The 21,438-nt window shown below is 41.1% G+C and overlaps 1 protein-coding gene across 1 annotated transcript in view; it reads right to left on the bottom strand.

The window, feature by feature from the left end:
- Positions 1–21,065, bottom strand: part of P3H2 (prolyl 3-hydroxylase 2) — a 175,459-nt gene extending 154,394 nt beyond the window's left edge. Inside the window, exon 1 of the mRNA XM_055568708.1 lies at positions 20,447–21,065. Coding sequence (XP_055424683.1) covers positions 20,447–20,920 — 474 coding nt within the window. The 5' untranslated portion in view covers positions 20,921–21,065. The remainder of the gene's footprint in view (positions 1–20,446) is intronic.
- Between the last annotated feature and the right edge of the window lie 373 nt (positions 21,066–21,438).

Raw genomic sequence — 21,438 nt, 5'->3', positions numbered from 1 at the left:
TAAAGAAAGAAAAAGAAAGAAAGAAAGTGAAGTCGCTCAGTTGTGTCTGACTCTTTGCGACCCCATGGCCTATCAGGTTCCTCCATCCATGGGATTTTCCAGGCAAGAGTGCTGGAGTGGATTGCCATTTCCTTCTCCAGGGGATCTTCCCGACCCAGGAATCAAACCCGGGTCTCCTGCATTGCAAGCAGATGCTTTACCGACTGAGCCACCAGGGAAGCCACTGGCTTCTTATAAAGCCAGTCAATAAAGAGACAGATAAAACAAACAAGTGATTTAAAAAAATTTTTTAAGCCCTAAGAAGGTATAACTCTGATATAACTTCAACCCTATGATTTTTCCAGTTATTAAAAACTAAAAGCTATTGAGATCCCAGTTACTACACCATGGAGCCAACTCCTACCTCTCTCACACAGTCACATTCCTTCATTTCTTTCTACCTCCTGAATCACATCTGTGTGCTATGTCAGTCACTCAGTCGTGTCTGACTCTTTGTGACACCATGGACTGTAGCCCACCAGGCTCCTTTCATGGAATTCTCCAGGCGAGAATACTGGAATGGATTGCCATGCCCTTCTCCAGGGGATCTTCCCAACTCAAGGAACCCGAGTCTCCCTCATTGCAGGCAGATTCTTTACCACCTAAGCCACCAGGGAAGCCCTGTATCACATCTAGAAAGTCTCATTTGAAGGCCCAATTTTGATTGCCTCTAGTTTTCCCACAAATCGCCAGATCATCTTTGGGAGCTGGTGTTATTATAGGAATTCAAAACAAGAAGCTGCAAATATTCTAACCATTGGCCTTATCAAACAATTCCTGCTCCAAGTGTTGTTTCAAGCAACAACTTCCACTCCCTTATTCCCCACCCCCCAGGGATAAAGGCATGCATGGGTCTGGAATGTATTAAAGGAAGTCAGAGATCTTAAAAATTTCAAGAACAAAAAGAAACCTCTACATATGCTCTCTTAAGTCTACACAGCCCATATTTGATTTATGCAAGCTCAAAAGCATTTGGAAAAATACTTTTAGGTCACATTATTAAACTTCATGGCTAGTATGGATGTTGCCATAGTTCAAGGAAAAATGAGAAGCCTAGTGTGGTAAAAAATAAAATAGAAAGTTTTACTGTTATAGTAATAGTAATTTTATGACATAAAACAATTTACTAAAGAATTCGTGTCTTAAATGAATAAATTACTTGCTTTTACACTACATTTGTACAGCACTTGAAAATTTTCAAAATGATTTCCTTGATTCTTACAGTAAACCTGTTGCATAAATAGAGTAAATATTAGTAGTAGCCCCCATTCCAGGGAAAGGGAAATGGCCTCAAAGAAATTAAAGACTTTTTCAGGGGTCTGTGGAATCAGTCTATGTTTTGTAATCAGAGTGTATACCATTTAGGATTTAAAGAGCACTAGGGTAGAGTTAGGGCTTCCCAGGTGCCTCTAATGATAAAGAATATCCCTGCCAATGCAGCAGATTCAGGAGACGTGGGTTTAATTCCTGGGTTGGGAAGATTCCTCTGGAAGAAGGCATGGTAAGCCACTCCAGTATTCTTGTCAGTGAATCCCATGGACAGAGGAGACTGGCTGGCTACAGTTCATAGGGTTGCAAAGAGTTGGACAAAACTGAAGTGACTTAGCATGCGGGCAGGCAGGATAGAGCTAACCTCACACTACTAAATTAAAAATTAAGAGGATGACGTCTGAAAATTAGAACTGTCACAATTCTAAGGTTATATAAGACATATGTGATACAGAATAATAGATGATGGGCAACCCATTAGAAAAAGAGTAATGATAATAATATAACATCAGCAACAATTATTATGTACTAAATGCTTACACTATGAGCCAGGTGCTGTTTTAGGGGCCTGATGGGTATCCTCTCAAAAATCTTCACAACATCTCTATGGACTTAACCTTGTTTTAGACAGAGGTTTTAAGTAACTTGTTGAAGGTCACAAAACATCATCTTATTTACTTTCTAGGCCAGTATTACTTAAAATATATCCATTGTCCATGGCTTATTACATGGATCACCAACAGTTTCAGACTTAAAAATGATTTTGTTAAGGCATATTTAACTAACTGAAAATGTAAGTTTAACTACAATTTTCACAGAAATTTCTCTTTTTTTTAATTGGAAGATAATTGCTTTACAGCATTGTGTTGGTTTCTGCCACACATCAACATGAATAAGCCATAGGTACCATTACGGTTTTAATAATCATGACATTCTTAAGGTCATACAAGCTCTTTGCTGCACCATTCTGGGAGTTTCCTATCAGCTACCATTCAGTTATCAAGGTGCATTTAATCTTTCTTACTTTATAATATTTATAGATTGTTTTATCATTATTAAATTTGCCATTCTATTATCATTGCTATATTTTGATATAGCACCATTTTACCAAAAAAAAAAAAAAAATGATCCTTTAGTGATTCACTAAAGCCTAATAGTAGAGATAAAAACAGTAATAAATATCAGAACTAAAAATAATATAACTGATAAAAAATACATGTTGCAAAGCTATGCTCTTTGTAGCAAAAATAATTACACTAAATAATACTGCCAAGAAGTTTATACCAAAAAAGGGCTAAAATTTATAACACATATTATGACTAGAAAAAAAGAAGAATGAGCTTCTGCAAAATTTCATTTTCAAATGACTGCAAGATGGCACATAACAATACAATAATACCCTATGGAAGGACAGTTATTACTATATGTTTTGCTATAACTATAATTTGTTGTATAGTTGGATAATCCATTAGAGAAGAATCTTATCTGGTCAACTGGTACATATGCAAGGGAAAAAGTGAGAGTAGCTTGTTTATTTATCACTAAAAGCCTGTGCATCATGGAAAAGACTTCAATGTTCTGGTTTAACTCATATTGTGAATCAGAACACTGGGTGGGTTAGAACAAGACATGTTGAAATCAAAATGGATGACAGAGCACCAATTTTTTTATGCAGCAAAAAACAGGTTCATTTCAAATAAGAGGTCTTGCCTAAATTTTGATATTCAAAGTGCTTTATTCATAAAGAACAATTGGTATTAACATTTTATATTCTCATCTTGACATTGTCATTGTCCTTGTCATTACAGGAAATAATGAAAATGTTGAATAAAACTGAATCTTAACTATTAGCTTATAAATTTTTAGAAGGAAGTCTGTAGAACTGTGTAGAAAATATGTTGTTTTTTAACACTGAATATAGAGAAGAGAGACATAGTTATTGAATTGAGTGATGAGATCAAAATATTTCTTCAGACACTGATACTTCTTAAAAAAAAGACATTTCTTTGATTGCAAAAGCTTGCCTATTTGGCTTTCCTCTCCAATATAGTCAGTATTTTATATTGCCTGAGGTTACCATTTTAGTCTATAACATCAAAATTTTTAAAACTGAGGATAAGATACTGGTAGTTACTGAGGTGCAAACAGTTTAATCACTGAAATTCACAGGTTACTAACTTTTAATGACCTGTTTTATCAGAGGAAATATTCAGCCACACATTAAAATATATTAAAGTTAGTAGAGACTTTCAAGATTATACATTCCAAACATTTCATTTATAAGTGGAGAAACTGAAGTCCAGGAAAGGAAAATTCATCATCACAATAGAGAGTTGGTGCTACAGTTCTAATTAGAGCCACAGTTTCCTAGCTCCTTATTCTAACACTGTCTCCAGTGTACCCACCTAAACTCATGTTCATAATCATAAATTGACTTATAAAGTTGGCACCCCCATGAAAGAGCCCACTTTAAAAATTATGACCAAGTGCACAGAATGGTAATTTCAAATACCTAATCACAAGGAGTATTAAACAAAAAATTCATGTTGTAGGAGAGTTGACAGTTCAATTTCAACACACAAGTGTCAAGTTCCTACCAAGCGCAAAAAAAAAAATCAGTGTTGTTAGCCATGTTTGAATGTTGAGGTCAAAGACTTACACATAGTAATCTAGAACATGCGCTGGGCTGAGTCGCTCAGTTGTGTCCAGCTGTTTGCAACCCCATGGACTGTAGCCCACCAGGCTCTTCTGTCCATGGGATTCTCCAGGCAAAAATACTGAAGTGGGTCGCCATGTCTTCCTCCAGGGGACCTTACCAACCCAGGGACTGAACCCACATCTCCCACATTGCAGACAGATTCTTTACCAACTGAGCCACATTATGGGAATGTCATATGGATTTTGGAACACTGAGAAAAAAAGAGAGAGAGAACTGTTTCTTCAGTTCAGTTCAGCTGCTCAGTCATGTCCGACTCTTTGTAACCCCATGAACTGCAGCACGCCACGCCTCCCTGTCCACTACCAACTCCTGGAGCCTACCCAAACTCATGTTCATTGAGTCAGTGATGCCATTCAACCATCTCATCTACTGTCGTAGAATGCTTCTTAGGAGCATTCTTTTCTTATTCTAAATCCTAAATAAACTAGTCTCCCACATGTAACATGATAAATAAATTTTTATTAAATATCCTGTTGGGAAAATGAACTGATTGCATATTTATTTATTTATGAAGTGTTAAATCACATTTAATCTAGTATACCAGAGGGGTCTCCTCTACAGATCTATAAGTAAAAAGGCAGGCAGGTGATAGCTTAGCCAAAGGGCTGGGATATTTTACACCTTTAAAGCCAAAGCAGGAAAGAGTCTTAACAACTTGACATGAACCATAACACAGACTAGTCGATCTACTTAGGAATGATTCAGTGGTGGTGAGATTATTTTTTGTTTTTACTCACTAGATCACTGGTTTACTATAAAAGGATATAACTCAGGAACAACCAAGTGGATAAGAGGCTGAGGGAAATGTATGGAGAAGGAGCACAGAACTTCTAAACCCTCTTCGAATGCCCTACTCACCCAGCATCTCTCCTTGTTCACCAACCCAGGAGCCCTCCAGATCCCATTTTTGGGGGGTTTTACGGAGGTTTCATTATACTCATGATTGATTACCTCATTGACCATTGGTAAGTGACTCGACCTCTTGTCCCCCTCTCCTCTCTGGCAATCAGTGGGCAGGAATGATAGTTCCAACCATTCAATCAAGGCTTATTACCCTGCAACCAGCTCCCCTCCCCTTCTTAGGTGCTTTCCAAACTTCACCTCATTAACATAAATCCAGTTGTGGTGGAAGTGGTGGTGAATCTGACTAGAGTTTTGTTAGAAAGACTTTTCTGTAGTTTTCTTGTGGTAAAGCATTGATAACACAGATTACTTTGAGTTTTTTGAAATCAAGCCCACTCAAATTGTATTTATCATCATCACTATAATTTAAAGATGACTTAAAAGAATCTTCATGAAGACTTCTAAATCTGAACAAAGTGAAATAAACTCATTTCTCCCTAGACTTTCTCTTGAGCACACCAAAAACCTCTGGACCAAAAACACAGGAAGACCCTGAAAGACAGCCTGAAGAGGTGTGCAGGCTAAGGACCTGGCCCTTGAACATAGTGATAAATTTCCTGGTTTTTCCTTTTGTCTCCTATGTACCCCTTGGAAGAAAAGCTATAACCAACCTAGACAGCATATTAAAAAGCAGAGACATTACTTTGCCAACAAAGGTCCGTCTAGTCAAAGCTATGGTTTTTCCAGTAGCCATGTTTGAGGTGAGAGTTGAACTATAAAGAAAGCTGAGCACCAAAGAATTGATGCTTTTGAAATGTGGTATTGGAGAAGACTGTTGAGAGTACCATGGACTGCATGGAGATCAAACCGGTCAATCCTAATGAAATTCAGTCCTGAATATTCATTGGAAGGACTGAAGCTGAAGTTGAAACTCCAATACTTTGGCCAACTGATGCAAGGAACTGACTCATTTGAAAAGACTCTGATGCTGGGAAAGGTCAAGGGCAGGAGGAGAAGGGGATGACAGAGGATGGGATGGTTGGATGGCATCACCAACTCAATGGACATGAGTTTGAGCAAACTCCAGGAGTAGGTGATGGACAGGGAAGCCTGGTGTACTGCAGTCCATGGGTCGCAGAGAGTCAGACACGACTGAGCAACTGAACTGAACTGAACTGGTGCATCCTAGATTGGACTGCAGAAACCTGTAACTTGGACATACCAATGGGAGCAGACACAAAAAGTCCCCCCCAAAGCATGTTCCTTTTAGTTAAAGGAACAGAATATTTACGACAATGGGAGAGGAACATCTGTGATGATACCCTCGGAACTCCAGCCAAATACCAGGGGAAAAAATCTTGCAGACCCCTGACCTTGGTCAGCTCCTAGTGTAGGGAACCTGGACTTTCACTCCCCTCCTCCCCAAGAGTATCAGGCACTGCTGCCGCCCGTCCCCCAATTAAAAAGTAATAAAGTAATTTCAGAGGAGAGGGAGCCAGATAAAGGAATTTCTTAAATATTATTTAGGAACATTTAATATTCTTTAAATATTCTGAAACATAATATTCTGGGCAGACCCCCTAGCAACTCATATGTGAAACTGAAAAGAATTGACATTGGCAAAAGGTTTGATAACTGAACTACAGTGTGAAATATGGCCAGCTTTTCAGTTTAGCCTCTGGATAGCACACAAACAAAGCAAATTAGAATAGCAGCTCCAAGGCTCTGTGAATGAAACTGGGTTTTCGGAGTATATTGTACTTGCTAAGAGAGGTGCACGCACTTTCAATTTCTAAGCATGGATGCTCTGATCGGTTGTCACCCATTTACCCTAAAACTGTCATTGGTCCTATGGAGGTGCAACTAAATCCTTTTCAGATGTTATCACAGCAATACTTGAGCCAGAAATCAGACAACTGATGCAGATCATACATATGGATGCAGTTACTGCTAAATATTCCATGTGTGTGTTTCCAAGTGTGTTTTGAGGCCATGGCACTTTTTTTTTTTCTCTTTCCCTTTATCCTTATTTATAGGGAGTGTGCTGGTGACCCAGCTCTAAGAGTACATTAGCCAGAATTAAGAAGCAGGATAGAAAGCTGCACAGTTTCTCCAATGAAAAAAATCTTTAATGATACACCATCTGTGGATATAAGCCAAATTTTCATTAATAAGATCATAGAGTCTTATTAACTCTGGATTGGAAAATATACTAAATCTTATCTATCCTATAGGCTCAAGGATGTATTGTACAAGGAATACAGTCAATATTTTCCAATAACCGTAAATGAAAGTAACATTTATAAATGTGTAAACTATTTTAAAAATAGAAATACAATTAAATGGTGTGGCAATGGCACCCCACTCCAGTACTCTTGCCTGGAAAGTCCCATGGATGGAGGAGCCTGGTGGGCTGCAGTCCATGGGGTCACTAAGGGTCAGACATGACTGAGTGACTTCCCTTTCACTTTTCACTTTCATGCATTGGAGAAGGAAATGGCAACTCACTCCAGTGTTCTTGCCTGGAGAATCCCAGGGACGGGGGAGCCTGGTGGGCTGCCGTCTATGGGGTCGTACAGAGTCGGACACGACTGAAGTGACTTAGCAGCAGCAGCAGTTGAAAAAAAATCTTATTTCAACATCATTTTAATGTATGAACCTTAAATGCAACCTCCCTATATAAGTATCTGTCTGACTTATGTTCGAACACCTTCTTCTTGGGGTATTTATTATATTTGAACAGCTGTTAGTGTTGGGAAAGTCTTCCATATTTGAGCCGAGATCCCATTTTCCATAACTTTTGTTACTTGGTCCTACTTGCTCAATTTGCTCAATTCCTAGGTGCCATAAAGATCCAGAACAGTTGTCTCAGATAATGATCTTTTCAAAGCCTCTTTTTTTGTTTAGTCTACTCATCCCTATTCCAACTGTTTCTCATAAAACAGTTCTGAGTCTTTTATTTATATCTTTTAGTCCTTCCTGCTCATGCCCTAGTTTGTCTTGTACTTCTTAAAATTCTACCAAATTAAATATTAGCATGTCCTTTTTCAAATTTTATTTTAAAATGATTGTCCAAAGATGAGGACTAGCATCAGGCACACTGAAAGTATCTCCTGTCTTTTGACCTTTCAAACTTCCATTCTACCACTTTGTATTCCATTACACTATCTCATCATTTTTCTTATCCGTAGATAGATTGTTTGGCTCACTGCACCAGTCCATAAAAGTATTCAACAATGGTTTGATCCTTGGGTTGGGAAGATCCCCTGGAGAAGGGAAAGACTACCCACTCCAGTAATCTGGCCTGGAGAATTCCATGGACTGTATGGTCCATGCATCTGCAAAAAGTCAGACACAACTGAGCAACTTTCACTTTCAGGCTGAGAGAGGTAGAAGAGTTCTTATAAGCCATCTGGTCCAATTCTGCCCTTGTCCAAATAGAGACCTAAAGGCATTAGAGACATCCCTGGGGACACAGCCTAAACCGCCTGATTTCTGAACTCATAATTCCCTCTATTTTATCTGAGCTACTCTCCCATTTGCCTGTCATACAAGAAGCAGTCTTATTTTTGGTGTCTATGATGAAGAGATGTTTGTTGATTCCCAAACCTAGGCCATCTCCCAGGAGTACTCTAGATCAGGGTGGTGAAAAGGCTTAAAGCAGTTTAAAATTCCCAGGGTGTGTTGGTCTGTGGGAAGAGATTTTATCTGTTAACAGAAAACAGCAAAGGTTTGGAATGTGTTTGAACAGAGTCCATTTTTGACAAATACAAAGAAGAGACCACAATCTTGTGGAAATTGTGAAATCTGGGGGATGGAGAAGGAAATGGGGAGGAGGAAAAGGACTGTTCTCAAAGCAGCAAAAAACAATCTCAAGATATCAATAAGAAGAACTTCTGTTTTAGTCTGATGCTGAAAGGAGGCCAGTAAGCTTACACTCAAATGTCTAGGGCATTGAACTTGAAGTTAGGAGCTCTAACTGAGCAGGTCAAATTTTTGTTTTGTGTGTAATCAAGTTTTCTCTACCTACTCTAAGTACTGTACTGTACTTATTGTTTTAATTTATCATAATGCCTAAGTCTTCTTTCACCTTTCATATTTCCTTACAAATTTCCTCTCTGCACAGCAGCTATGAGGCAAGGAAATAAGTTGACCCTTGAAAAATATGGAGGGATAGAGGCTCCAAGCTCTGTGTGGTCTAAACCTGCTTATAAACTAATGAAAACCTACTTTACAGAGCTCCACTCAATGTTCTGTGGTGACCTAAGTGGAAAGGAAACCCAAAATAGAGGGGATATATGTACACATATAGTTGATTCACTTTTCTGGACAGTAGAAACTAACACAACATTGTAAAGCAACTACATTCCAATAATTTTCTTTTTAAATCTGCATATAATTTACAGTTGGTCCTCTTTATCCACGGTTCTGAATCTGCAGAATCAACAACGGGATCATGCAATGCTGTAGTATCCTCATAGTTCAAACCGTGCTGTTCAAGGATCAGTTGTACTTCTGTGTCAATGCTGACCTAGATGAACTCAAAATATTTTTTTCTTTTTTAAATTAACTTCTCACAAGAAGCCAGGGAAGTAGGTATCCCCATTTTCCAAATAAGGAACTCATATGTACACATGTGAACTTTTCCAGTGTCATATAATAAAAGAAAGAACTCTTTTCAATACAGGCCTCAGTTCAGTTCAGTTCAGTCACTCAGTCTTGTTTGACTCTTTGTGACCCCATGGACTGGAGCACGCCAGGTTTCCCTGTCCATCACTAACTCTCGGAGTTTACTCAAACTCATGTCCATTGAGTCGGTGATGCCATCCAACTATCTCATCCTCTGTCATCCCCTTCTCCTCCCTCCTTCAATCTTTCCCAGCATCAGAGTCTTTTCAAATGAGTCAGTTATTCTCATCAAGTGGCCAAAGTATTGGAGTTTCAGCATCAGCATCAGTCCTTCCAATGAATATAGGCCTGTTTCACATCAAAACCAAAGTTGTGAGAAGTGAATGAGAACTCTAGTTTTGTCACAGAAAAACTTGGATTCAGATTCTGACTCTTTACCAGCTGGGGGATCTTAGATACACCATTTAGCCATTTAATCAGTGATCCTATTACGAAAAGGAGAACATTTAGCTCCATCTAGGATTTCAAAGAAACCTGAAATGGAAAAATGGCATTTTCCCTTAACATTTGGTAAACATTCAGTGCAGGTCATGTAAAATCTCCCCAAAGACATCCCTCCCTTTTCTGTTCCACACAGAAACTGAATGGCCCTGTTACCCTGGGCCTTATCATGACAGAAATGTCTCAACCAAGTATGGGGCCTCTGGGTGAAGAACGACCAAGATCTGCTTCTGAATGATTGGTTTTACTACAGAGACATGGATTTCAGAGAATGCAACATGCATGTTTGTTTTGTGTAAACTCCTTTCACATACGGGGCCCTCTCAGACTTTAACTTACTGTTCTTGCCTTCCTTTATTAATTTTTGCTATCATCACTCCATCTTTCTCCATCTATTTCTGCATTTCCCTCTGCTATGGTATGAATGTTTGTGTTCCCCAATATTCCTATGTTGAAACCTAGTTCCTAAGGTATTACAAGATGAGCATTTGGAGCTGATTAGGTCATGAAGAAATGAATTCATGCCTTCATAAAAGAGGTCCAGAAATTACCCTGCAATGTGAGAGGTTATAGCAGAGCATGACTCTCACCAGACACTGAAACTGCAGGTACCATGGTCTTCACCTTCCAGTTTCCAGAACTCTAAGAATTAATAGATAATTAATAACTTTTGTTTATAAATCACCAGCATATGGTCTTCTGTTATACAGCTCAAAAGGACTGAAATACGCTCTGAGCTTCTTTCTCTCTCAATCTCACAATCATTCCTTTTTCTTCTGATCCCCTCTCATTTCTCCCACTTTCCAGTATTCTATAAGATGGCATTTTGGGTTTGAGTCAAGCTGTTTTCTAAGAGCATACGTGATAAAAAAACTAACCCCAAGAAAACTAAGAGTTGCAGTGGATTACTTTTAAATGACTGAGTTTGGGTACTTTCCAAGTTGAATAAAAAATACATTAATTCTGGAGTTTGGAGTTCACGATTGAAAGGTATTAGTTTGTATTGCTAAAGTAACCTATGCTGTCATATTTCAATAATAAGTAGAGAGAAGCTAGTTACTCTGGTCTTTCCTGCAACTTGAACTAGCCTAGCCATGAGGGAAGACCAGCTAAGGAATATAAGCCAAGTGATTTGCATCTTGGAGAAAGAGGCTCTATTTCGATTGGAATTCCCCTCATAAAAGGTATCAAGCTAAAGCCAAACTTTTTCATAAATATGATTCATCAGTGGGCCCAGTGCCATCTAGCATATGTTGTCAAACACTTGATTTGTACTTGTCTAATCTTAACGTCCAGTTATCCTAAATATGGCTACAGGTTTAAGTCAGTGGTTCTTGAAATAGGGTGATTTTGACTCCGAGAGACATGTTGCAATGTACAGAGACATTTCTGGTTGTCACAGCTTAGAAGCAATATGAAGTGTGTTGCAACTGCTGTCTAGTAGGTAAAAGTCAGGGATGATGCCATCCTAAAATGCAAATGACAACCTATCACGACAAAAATCAATCATCCCAAATATCAGTAAGCCAAGGCTGAGGAGCTCAAACTTAAGTACCTACTGATCCAAAAACCTGCAGACTTCATTGTGTGACTGAGCCCTTGGTCATCCTATAGAAACAATGATTGTGAAAATCTCCTTCCCTAGTAGCATTTCTAAATGCCTTGGGCTACAATCAAATGGTGATTGTTGATCCTGGATTCAGCCTGAAAAATATTACTAAGAAATAATTTTTACTTCAGTGGGGAAATAATTTTTATGGCTTTCTGGATTAGTTTTTGATACTATAATTTGAGATCATTTTTGAAACCTGCCAAATCTGGCTTTAAGATAATCCACTGTGTCTGGTGTCCTAATTCTGTGTTGATTTCTTCATGCAAGCCTATTGATCTTGGCAAAGTGAAAACTAGAAATTTAGCATTCAAGCAGAAAGAATAAATCAAAACTGGCTCAATTAGCTTTATTGCGATTCAGGGTTTGTTAACAGTTCCTCTGTTTTGTTTCAGATTTATTTATTTTATCATGTCTTTTGCTTTTCTCCATTCCTTTTCCAGAGTTCCAATATAATTACACTGTAATCTTCAGCAGTGTCTCATTGCTTGCAGAAAAACTGAATCTATTATTTGTAGATAATGAATTCCAGCAGAATCATTTTGATAGCTCTGAACTTCTGGAAAATCTGACATCTTGGATCTCCCTCTTTCTGGCTCTTATACCTTAATTTCCCTTCCAAAGAAGATTCTTTGCTCATTCATTTTCATTAGGTTTATTGGAGAACAGTATTAATCCAGGATTCTGTTTCTGAGCTTTTCCCAGTAGTGGGCAGAACAGTAGTGCAAGGAATAACATTCATAGGTAGCTTTTATTTTCAAGGTATATCTCATTTGGGAAATAATGTAAGTGGCATGCTATGCATATGATATTAACCTTGGCAAGTTCAGGTATTCAGTGTGTGTCTTATAAATAGTGGTCATCAGCAATGTCACAGAGGTAGGAATCAGGGTTCTTAGATTCTAATCCTGGTTCTTCCATTAAATTTCTGGATACATGTGGACAACTTGATTCTTTTCCAGAGTTTATTTTTCCCTTCTCTAAAATGAAAGGGTGGGAGCACATATGTTCTATGAATGTGGCAGGAAGCAGTTGCAGAAAGATGGGGACCCAAGAGGAGAGGGAAATGAATATCTTTCCCAACATATACCCAACTCTTGCACAGATCGTATGGGTAAAAAGGACATAAAAAGAATTTCATAGAAGTAGATGCCTATGTCTATGTATCAAATTAAATAAGAGGCTCTCTGGGCTTCATTTTATTAGAATCAGAACCCTGACATTACCTGGACTGCTACTTGCTTCTCTCTTCCCTTGATTGATTTCCTCAACCTGCTCCTTGGCAGATGTAATTTCACTATGGAGATCAACAGGACAAGGAATGGGAAAGAAGAGAGAGAGATGTAGAAAGAAAGTAAAGCAGAGAGGGGTATAGTTAAGTGAAATCAGCTTCTTCTGATCATAGCCGGCAGCTCTCCTCAGTACTAAACCCCCCAAATCATACACACAGCACTGAAACATATCACACAGAAGGCTGACTCCAGCTCTTTTTTTTTAAAATGTGTTTAGGACACTTGGCAAATGAAGGCCAGCCCTCATGGAAATTACATAGCTAGGATGTCAGTCAGCAGAAAAGGAGGGATGAATAAAAGAACAGAAAAAGAATTATAGGAGAAAAGCTGAATGGAAGAAAAGACAGGAGAAATTATTTTTTTCCTAATGAGAAATGCAAAATTTTCCACCAGACGACTGTGACTCTTGACTGTGGCCTACCTCTCATGTGAATGAAAGTGCAGGGTGGGCGGGGCAGTCCAGGAAGCTGGGCCTTGTGTCTGCTCCATCTCTGGAGGCACCAGGTCCATTGCAGGTCTCAGTGGCACCACTGATTTACCAGACTGTCCCTCTGGAGGTAACCATGCCCCTTCCGAGCACTGTGCATGCATCCTAAGTCATTTCAGTCTTGTCCAATTCTTTGCCACCCCATGGTCTGTAGCCCACCATTCTCCTCTGTCTATGGAATGGGTTGTCATTTCCTTCTCCAGAGGATCTTCCTGACCCAGGAATCAAGCCAGTGTCTCTTACATCTCCTGCATTGGCAGGTAGGTTCTTTACCACTAGCGTCACCTGGGAAGCCCAGAAGAGCAGTGGACATTCTGAGCCAGCTCCACTTGCTGATCCTCCTAGATTCATTATGGAACCTTTGAGGCCATCAGCTATCAAGTAACAAGGACAGACTTTATGATTTCTGAGGGTCCTTCCGGTTGTAGTATTTTAATGCTTTTAATAATTATCACTCCTCATTCTTACAAGACCACATTTCTTAGGCAAAATATGTATTCCTCCCTCTCTCACCCTTACTTCACTGTCCCAAACCAACTATTTAACTTGAAGAGACAGAGAGTTGAACAAGATATTCCCTTGGAGTCCCTTCTAGTTCGCTAAGATCTTTACTCAAGTCCTTAATAGTACAAAAGAATCATTATTACACCAAATCAAAAGAATTTTCATTTTAGATGAATCCATCCACCTTTCAAAATTTTTAAACTCCATTCACAAAGCAAGCTGACATTTTATCAAACATTCCCAAAATAATTTCACACACCTATCCCTTTGGAGTTTATCACTGAGCAAATGATATTCATGACAGAATACATTTGAGTCTCAGAGATGGAATCTGTGATGAGAGACAAGTCGTTTATTACTTCCTTTTATTAAAACCTATAAAGAAATCATCCCTTTATAGGTTTGAGACTTGGGAAAAGTTTTTACTAGACTAAAATAGGAGAAAACCTGTTAGCAATTGCTTCCTTCATTTAACTGAATTTTAAGCTACCATTTGCCAGTCACAATGAGTGATTGATAAAGAGCTGACTGGGCCTTCATAAAGTCAGCCTCATAGCAGGAAACAATTGATATTCCATCTCCTTAGCTAAGGAGGACCTAAGAGCTGGCTAAACCAAAAAGTTCCCAGGTTTCTTTCCTAACTAGTGGGACAGAAAGATGATGACTAGTGGATTTTGATAAATCAAGCCTGGAAAAAAAAAATTGTAATAAGAAGAAAGAAAAAAAGCCACATCCCTTGAGGAAATAACCACTAGGAAATTTCAAAACAACTATTTCCAGAAGACATAAATTCAACTCCCTATTTGAAATAATTTGTGGAAAAAATGTACGTAGTCTACAGATGGGTTAAAAAGAGATTTTAATATGAGACTTGGGAAAAGCTTTTATTCTGAACTAAAATAATATATATCCAGCACATATCATGTGATCTAGATTTCAAACTCATTTTTCTTAAGGCATTCATCTAGAAGGAGAAAGAAATGGATAAAGCAGAAAAAGAGTGAGGAAAATCTTTGAGCTTGCTTTTTTTTTCTTTTTTAGAAAACACTAATAAAATAAATTATGGTCAAGAAAAAGGAATTTGGGGGAGATGACTGTAGGAGGGAGATAGAATTGCCTAACTTAATTGCATTTCCCCCCCACCCCCGCCTCTAATCTTAAGAAGAAAAACAAATGTCAAATGGCACACAGTTCCAGTTTAGAAACAAAACATGGAAGGACAAGCTTGTTTTAAGTAAAAATAAAAAAAATAAACAGCACTGGATATCTTTTTTTTTTTTTTCCCCTTTTACTAAATGGCTGGGAACACTGAAAGAAAAACAGATACTGTCAAAGTATTCCTGATTGTAAAGTACACAGATAAGGCAAAAAGAAAAGGATCTCTCTTACGTTTGTTTAAATTCCACAAATGTACATAAAGCAGGCACAGCGTGTCAAGAAGTTTCCGAAGCATAGTTTTAGAAAATAAGGATTAAATTAGAGAAAAGATGGAGAGGGAGGGAAAGGAAGTTTGCAACATTAGCCAGAACTTGCAAATGGAAAAGAGTGAAAAGTCAAGCAGTCTACAGTTCTGTAACTTTCTTCCCCAACTGACCAGCCATGAAATCTGATAACTAATATGAGAAGACTTCCTATCACCATGCAACAATCTTTCTCAACAATATTTTGTACACAAGCAACCAAGCTATCATTCATTCAAAAACATAAGCTGAGCATTTACTGCTACCACCCCCTGTTTTAGGTATTTGGTTGGGGTAGGGGGGATATAGATACTGAGACTGAACTCAGACCTGCTGCTGCTGCTGCTGCTGCTAAGTCGCTTCAGTCGTGTCCGACTCTGTGCGACCCCATAGATGGCAGCCCACCCGGCTCCCCTGTCCCTGGGGTTCTTTTTTTTTTTTTCCCCTTTTACTAAATGGCTGGGAACACTGAAAGAAAAACAGATACTGTCAAAGTATTCCTGATTGTAAAGTACACAGATAAGGCAAAAAGAAAATCCAACCCACATTGGAGTGGGTTGCCATTTCCTTCTCCAATGCATGAAAGTGAAAAGTGAAAGGGAAGTCACTCAGTCACGTCCGACTATAGCAACTCCAAGGACTGCAGCACACCAGGCTCCTCTGTCCATGGGATTTTCCAGGCAAGAGTACTGGAGTAGGATGCCATTGCCTTCTCTGGAACTCAGACCTAATGAACCTAAATCTCCAATTTTAAATTATATTTTTAATGCCCAGGTGATTCATAATAATTATCTATCTACTGATCTTCCAGATCTGGAAACTCCTTCGTTAGGAGGTACAAAAGTGACTATGACCATTCTGTGATCTCCAGGAGCTCACATAAGTGATAACACATACATGAATTTCTCCAAAATAATGTTAAAAATGAAACATGATATGAGAGGATCATATTCTTTACTGTGGATATTCAGAGGAGGGAGAAATAATGGGCTGTTGGGGGCTGCCGATTGAAGAAAAGAGGATGTCACAGAAATAGGTACATTTGTGCTTCCCACATGTTACTAGTGGTAAAGAACCCACCTGCCAATTCAGGAGATCTAAGAGATGAAGATTCTATTCCTGGGTCAGGAAGATCCCCTGGAGGAGGGCATGGCAACCCACTCTAGTATTCTTGCTTGGAGAATCCCATGGACAGAGGAGCCTTCAGGACTATAGTCCATAGAGTCACAAAGAATTGGACACAACTGAAGCAACTTACGGAGAAGGCAAAGGCAACCCACTCCAGTACTCTTGCCTGGAAAATCCCATGGATGGAGGAGCCTGGTGGGCTGCAGTCCACACAGTCGCTAAGAGTCGGACATGACTGAACGACTTCACTTTCACTTTTCACTTGCATGCATTGGAGAAGGAAATGGCAACCCACTCCAGTGTTCTTGCCTGGAGAATCCCAGGGACGGGGGAGCCTGGTGGGCTGCCGTCTATGGGGTCGCGCAGAGTCGGACATGACTGCACATATGCTCATGCTTATATAGTTACCATTTGAACACACAGAGAAGGCGGTGGGAAAATCTACTACTCTTATTATAACTAATCTACTACCACTACAACTAAGTCTGCTACTATTATAATTAAACATACTATTATTATAACTAATAATAAGAGATACATTTCCAGTGTTTCTGGAAATAGACATAGGCCCTGTTCTGGGTGCCTTATATAAATCCTCTCTTAAACCTAAACCAACCAGTTAGGTTCTATTATTTCTATTATCTACAAGATGGGGAAACTAAAGCTTAGAAAGTTTGTGTGAATTTCTCAGTCACAGAGCTGGAGATTGAAGAGCTAAAGTTCAGTCTCAGATTGATCCCATTCCAGAGCCTCTACACCTATCAAAAAAGAATAAACAAACCCAGATGTGCAAAAGTGTCAGACACAAAAGATTAAGCATCCATTGCTCCCTCTGGCTGAAGGATGGCAGAGTGAGGGAGAAACTGAGCCGGTAAAGTTAAAGGTCAGATAGGCTGCAGTAAACACTGAGGGCTCTATACAGTAGCAAAGGGAAACCTGTGAAGGATTCCAAGCAGAGACTATTCTGATCAAAGCTTCATCTTAGATTTTAGGCTGTGAATTATGAGTTACATGATAGAATCTGAAATAATAGAATTTGAAAGTCGAAAGAGTCTTGCCCTGCCTTTAAACAAAAAAGCGTGCTTGGGATCTAAGTAGAACTACCACCTCACCTCAGAGGAATTACCAGCTTGCCAGGACTTAAGGAAGATTCTACAGAACAGCCCTGAAGATAAATACAATGAATGTCTGTTACCTCACAGCACAAGGACTGACTCATTCCTGGAGCTGTCCAAATCTGGCAAATGGATAGCCCGGGGACTCAGCATTCTGTGGGATCCGAGGTTATCCTAGGGGGCAGTGGGTGTGCACAGGTATGATCAATTGTTGGCAGAGCCCAGACCTCTGACTCCCAGTCCTATACTCAATTCATCAAGGCAAATCACACGTGACACTGGGTAAGCCCCTTTTCCTATCTGGATTCTCCTTTCCTCATTATGATGAGAGAAATTGATATCAACAGGCCTTAGATTTCACAATTCTCAATCTCTCCCTTCCAATACTCTAGCATAGAGAATCCGCTTCCATTAGTTGCTCACTAACTGGAATTTGGGGGGAGCAACAGCATCTCTGGAGAGCTCCCAGAGTTTGCAAACCCCTAGCTGAGAACCAATACATTTCCGTATCTTTAGGAAGTCTACTAGCTCTAACTGTATCACAGGATTCACGATCTCAAATCTTAGTTACAAAGTCCTCACTGAATTCCATCTGGCCCAGGATTATCCTTTTCAAGTGCAGAACGCATTACTGATGTCCAAAGTAAGTCAGCAATACAAGGCACCATGATCATATGCAGGCATATTCAGGGAACCACATCTGCCATCAGGGAATGAACACTTTAGAATTCAAACCTGTCAGAGCCCAATGGTACTCTGTTATTTTCAGAATTTTGGTTTGTGCTCAGAAGATTGTGTGTGTATGTGTTTATGAGTCAAATTTCCAAGAAGCCAAGCAAAGGCTAAAAGTGTGGATTTCTTGTGTGGAGGGAACACCTTATTTGATGTTCATAAAGATAGTCCTGATGACTCCAATTCACCAAAAGTGAATTTCCAAAGGGGTCAGAAGACCTCCTCCTTAAGAGGTCATCAATTCTGTAGACCCAAGAAACTGTGCCTATTGGAGTAGAAATGAACAGGAAGATGCAAGATGTGTTCTGCTCTCAGAAACATTGGTGGTAAAACAGAAATTAGCACATGAACTCACATATTTTTTAGGACTTCAACTTCACTGGTTCATCAAACCACACCAGGTAGTTTACCCACAGAACTACCCATGAGCAACTAGCTCCTGTAATCAATTTACTGCAAAAAACTGAGGCACATTAAACCTATGGCTTCATCTTCTTTGACTTTCAACAGGAGATAGAAGCAGGAGCATGATAAATGTTAACATTAGCAGTGAAGCAAGGATAATTACAGAACCAATGATACTCACATTCTGAGAATTACCTCACGGTTATTTATTTTTATAGGAGTGAAAATAAATACACATTCCTTTCCCAGACCTGAAAAAGGAAAATGTACCCAAGATGTGTGACAGAACAACCAGCGGGACTGCCAACCTCACATCTGAGACTCCTGGGAAGACAGTGTTACAGGGACCAATCTGGACCACCCACGTTCTGCTCTGGGAACCAGCCGAGTGTCCCTTCAGCTGTTGGGTACTCACAGGCCCCTCTCTGCCTACTACTGACTGATTTCTCTAAGACTACCCAAAACTGTGATAATCATTTAAGAGAAAGCAGATTTATAATCAATACATGTCTCAGCAAATCCTTAAGGATGCACAAGCCAGTAGAAGACATATGCTGAAAAGAATTCAGGCTTTCTCCTTATTTCTTGCTCAAGATACGAATCCAACACTTTAGCCAGGGCACTGTGAGTTAAGAGTGAGTTACGGTTATGATTTCCTGATCTCCACCAACAACTGCAAATCTGCAAAGACCTTGTGGGATGAGCTGCAAAAGACATCATATCTGCACCTGGTGTGTATTGTCACCGTCCCAGAAATGCAGCCCAGTCCATTGGCTGGCATGACCAACCAACCCTCAGAGCTGCCACTTCAACAGCTGGAGAAGAGACGTTGACAAAGGGACAAAGAAAGACAAAAAGGGGGAGAAAGTATAAGTTCAGAGAAACATAGATAAGAGAGAGTGGGAGACTGAGAAACACAGACTAAATTGTCTCTGCTGAAGCATCCACATGGATCTTCAAAATCGTGACTGTGGGGAAAATGTCAGTACACTGTTTACCTCCCGTCACTAACTTCAGGCAAGTTGAATACAAATAAATAAAACCAAAAGGAAGGGGCATCTGATGGTGAACAACTCAATACGATGCTAACTTCCAGAAACTAGAAGTGGTCTATCAAAGGACAAAGAGTCAGCACTTTGGGTACTTTAAGTGAGTACTACCTCGCACAGAGCCACCCCTTACACGCATAACTCCTCTTTAACCTTTGATCTTCCCTTTTTGTGTAGGTGCAGGGAGAAAAAGGAATGGGATTCAGAGCAAGTCTACCTTTAACTCAGCTGTTCTGGGAACACTCTGTGTTAAACGTCAAAGAAAAGGTGCACACTTGCCTGTATGAGGGATGAGGGAGCTGAGATGGAAGAGAAACGAGCTGAAGCTACACCAAGAAACGAAGCGAGAGGAGATCTTACACTAGATCCGGTTCTGCCATCGTTCAGACATTAGTGCTGAATGGGTACATTTTATCAGTGCAGTCCTCTTTTTGAGAGAGAAGAGGATGCCTTAAGAGCTAATGGCTTGCCCAGATTCATCTAGTCTTGGTTACAGAGCTTAGCTCGGGCCACCAGATATCTAGATTCACATACAGACAGAACCGTTCAAGGAGACCCAGTCTGACCCGCTAAGGAGCCGCGCGACGGCCAGGAAGACGGGAGCCGCGGGAGGGCTCGAGACATCTCGGAGGCGCGGGAGGGCGTGAGGTGTGCGCTCTGGGTACCTTGATGTAGGCCCGCTGCAGGTAGTTGTAGGGCACTCTGCGCTGGAAGTCGCTGCGCACATCCTCGCTGGCGCGGTGACGGGACGCGGGGCCCCCTAGGCGCTGGCTCTGGCAGCTGCGGTAGCAGCGCGCCCGCTCGAGCAGCGCGCGGAAGAAGGGCAGCTCGGCTCCCGGGCCAGCGCCGGGGGGCGCGAGCGGGCGGCGGGCGGCGCAGTGGCGGGCGCAGCGTGCGCGGATCTCCCGCAGGCGCCGGTGGCTGCGCAGAGCCGCTTCCAGGTCGCGCACAGCCAGCTCGTAGTCCCCGCTGTAGTAGGCGGCCACGCCGCTGGCGTAGAGCAGGTCGAAGGGCTGCAAAGGCCCGGGCTCGGGCTCCCGCTCCGGGTGCCGACTGTCCGGGGGGCCGCACCACAGCGGCGGCGGCAGCAGTAGCCAGGGTAGCAGCAGCGGCAGCGGCGCCCAGATGCGCTCCCGCATCCTCCGTGGCGGACGGGCGCCGGCCGGCCACGCTCGCAGTCGGCTCCTCGCACCTGGCGTCCGGGTCGCGTCTCCCGGCTCCTCTAGCGCGATGGCCGGCCCCGCCGCCAGCCGGCTGCCCTGCGAGCCTCAGGTGACCGGCGGCGCTCGGCGGACTGAGAGGCGGAGGCCGGCTCGGACGGCCGCTCTTAAAGGGACGCCCACAGCTCACACGCTCCTCCTGCTGCCCGAGCCTCCGCGAGCCGCTCGCCGGCGCTCAGCGCGCGCCCTGTAGGCTCGGGCCGCAGCCTCCTGGAGGCCAGAGGCAGACACCCTGGTGTCAGCCAGACAGCCAGCGCCACTGGGGGCCAGCCAAGGAGGGGCCGGGGAGGCGAGCTTGATATATGGGTTCCCTTCGAGGTTGCAGAATGGACACGATGACTCCGTTTTCTTAGAGAGGAAGAAAAGCCAGATTAATGACCTTAGACCTCTCATTGTTTGTAATTTGTGATTTCGCTGTTTGTCCATCACCTTCGTGT

The sequence above is a fragment of the Bubalus kerabau genome, chromosome 2 (genome assembly GCF_029407905.1).
Source record: "Bubalus kerabau isolate K-KA32 ecotype Philippines breed swamp buffalo chromosome 2, PCC_UOA_SB_1v2, whole genome shotgun sequence".
Lineage (NCBI taxonomy): Eukaryota > Metazoa > Chordata > Mammalia > Artiodactyla > Bovidae > Bubalus > Bubalus kerabau.
This window is presented reverse-complemented; position numbering and strand designations above follow the sequence as displayed.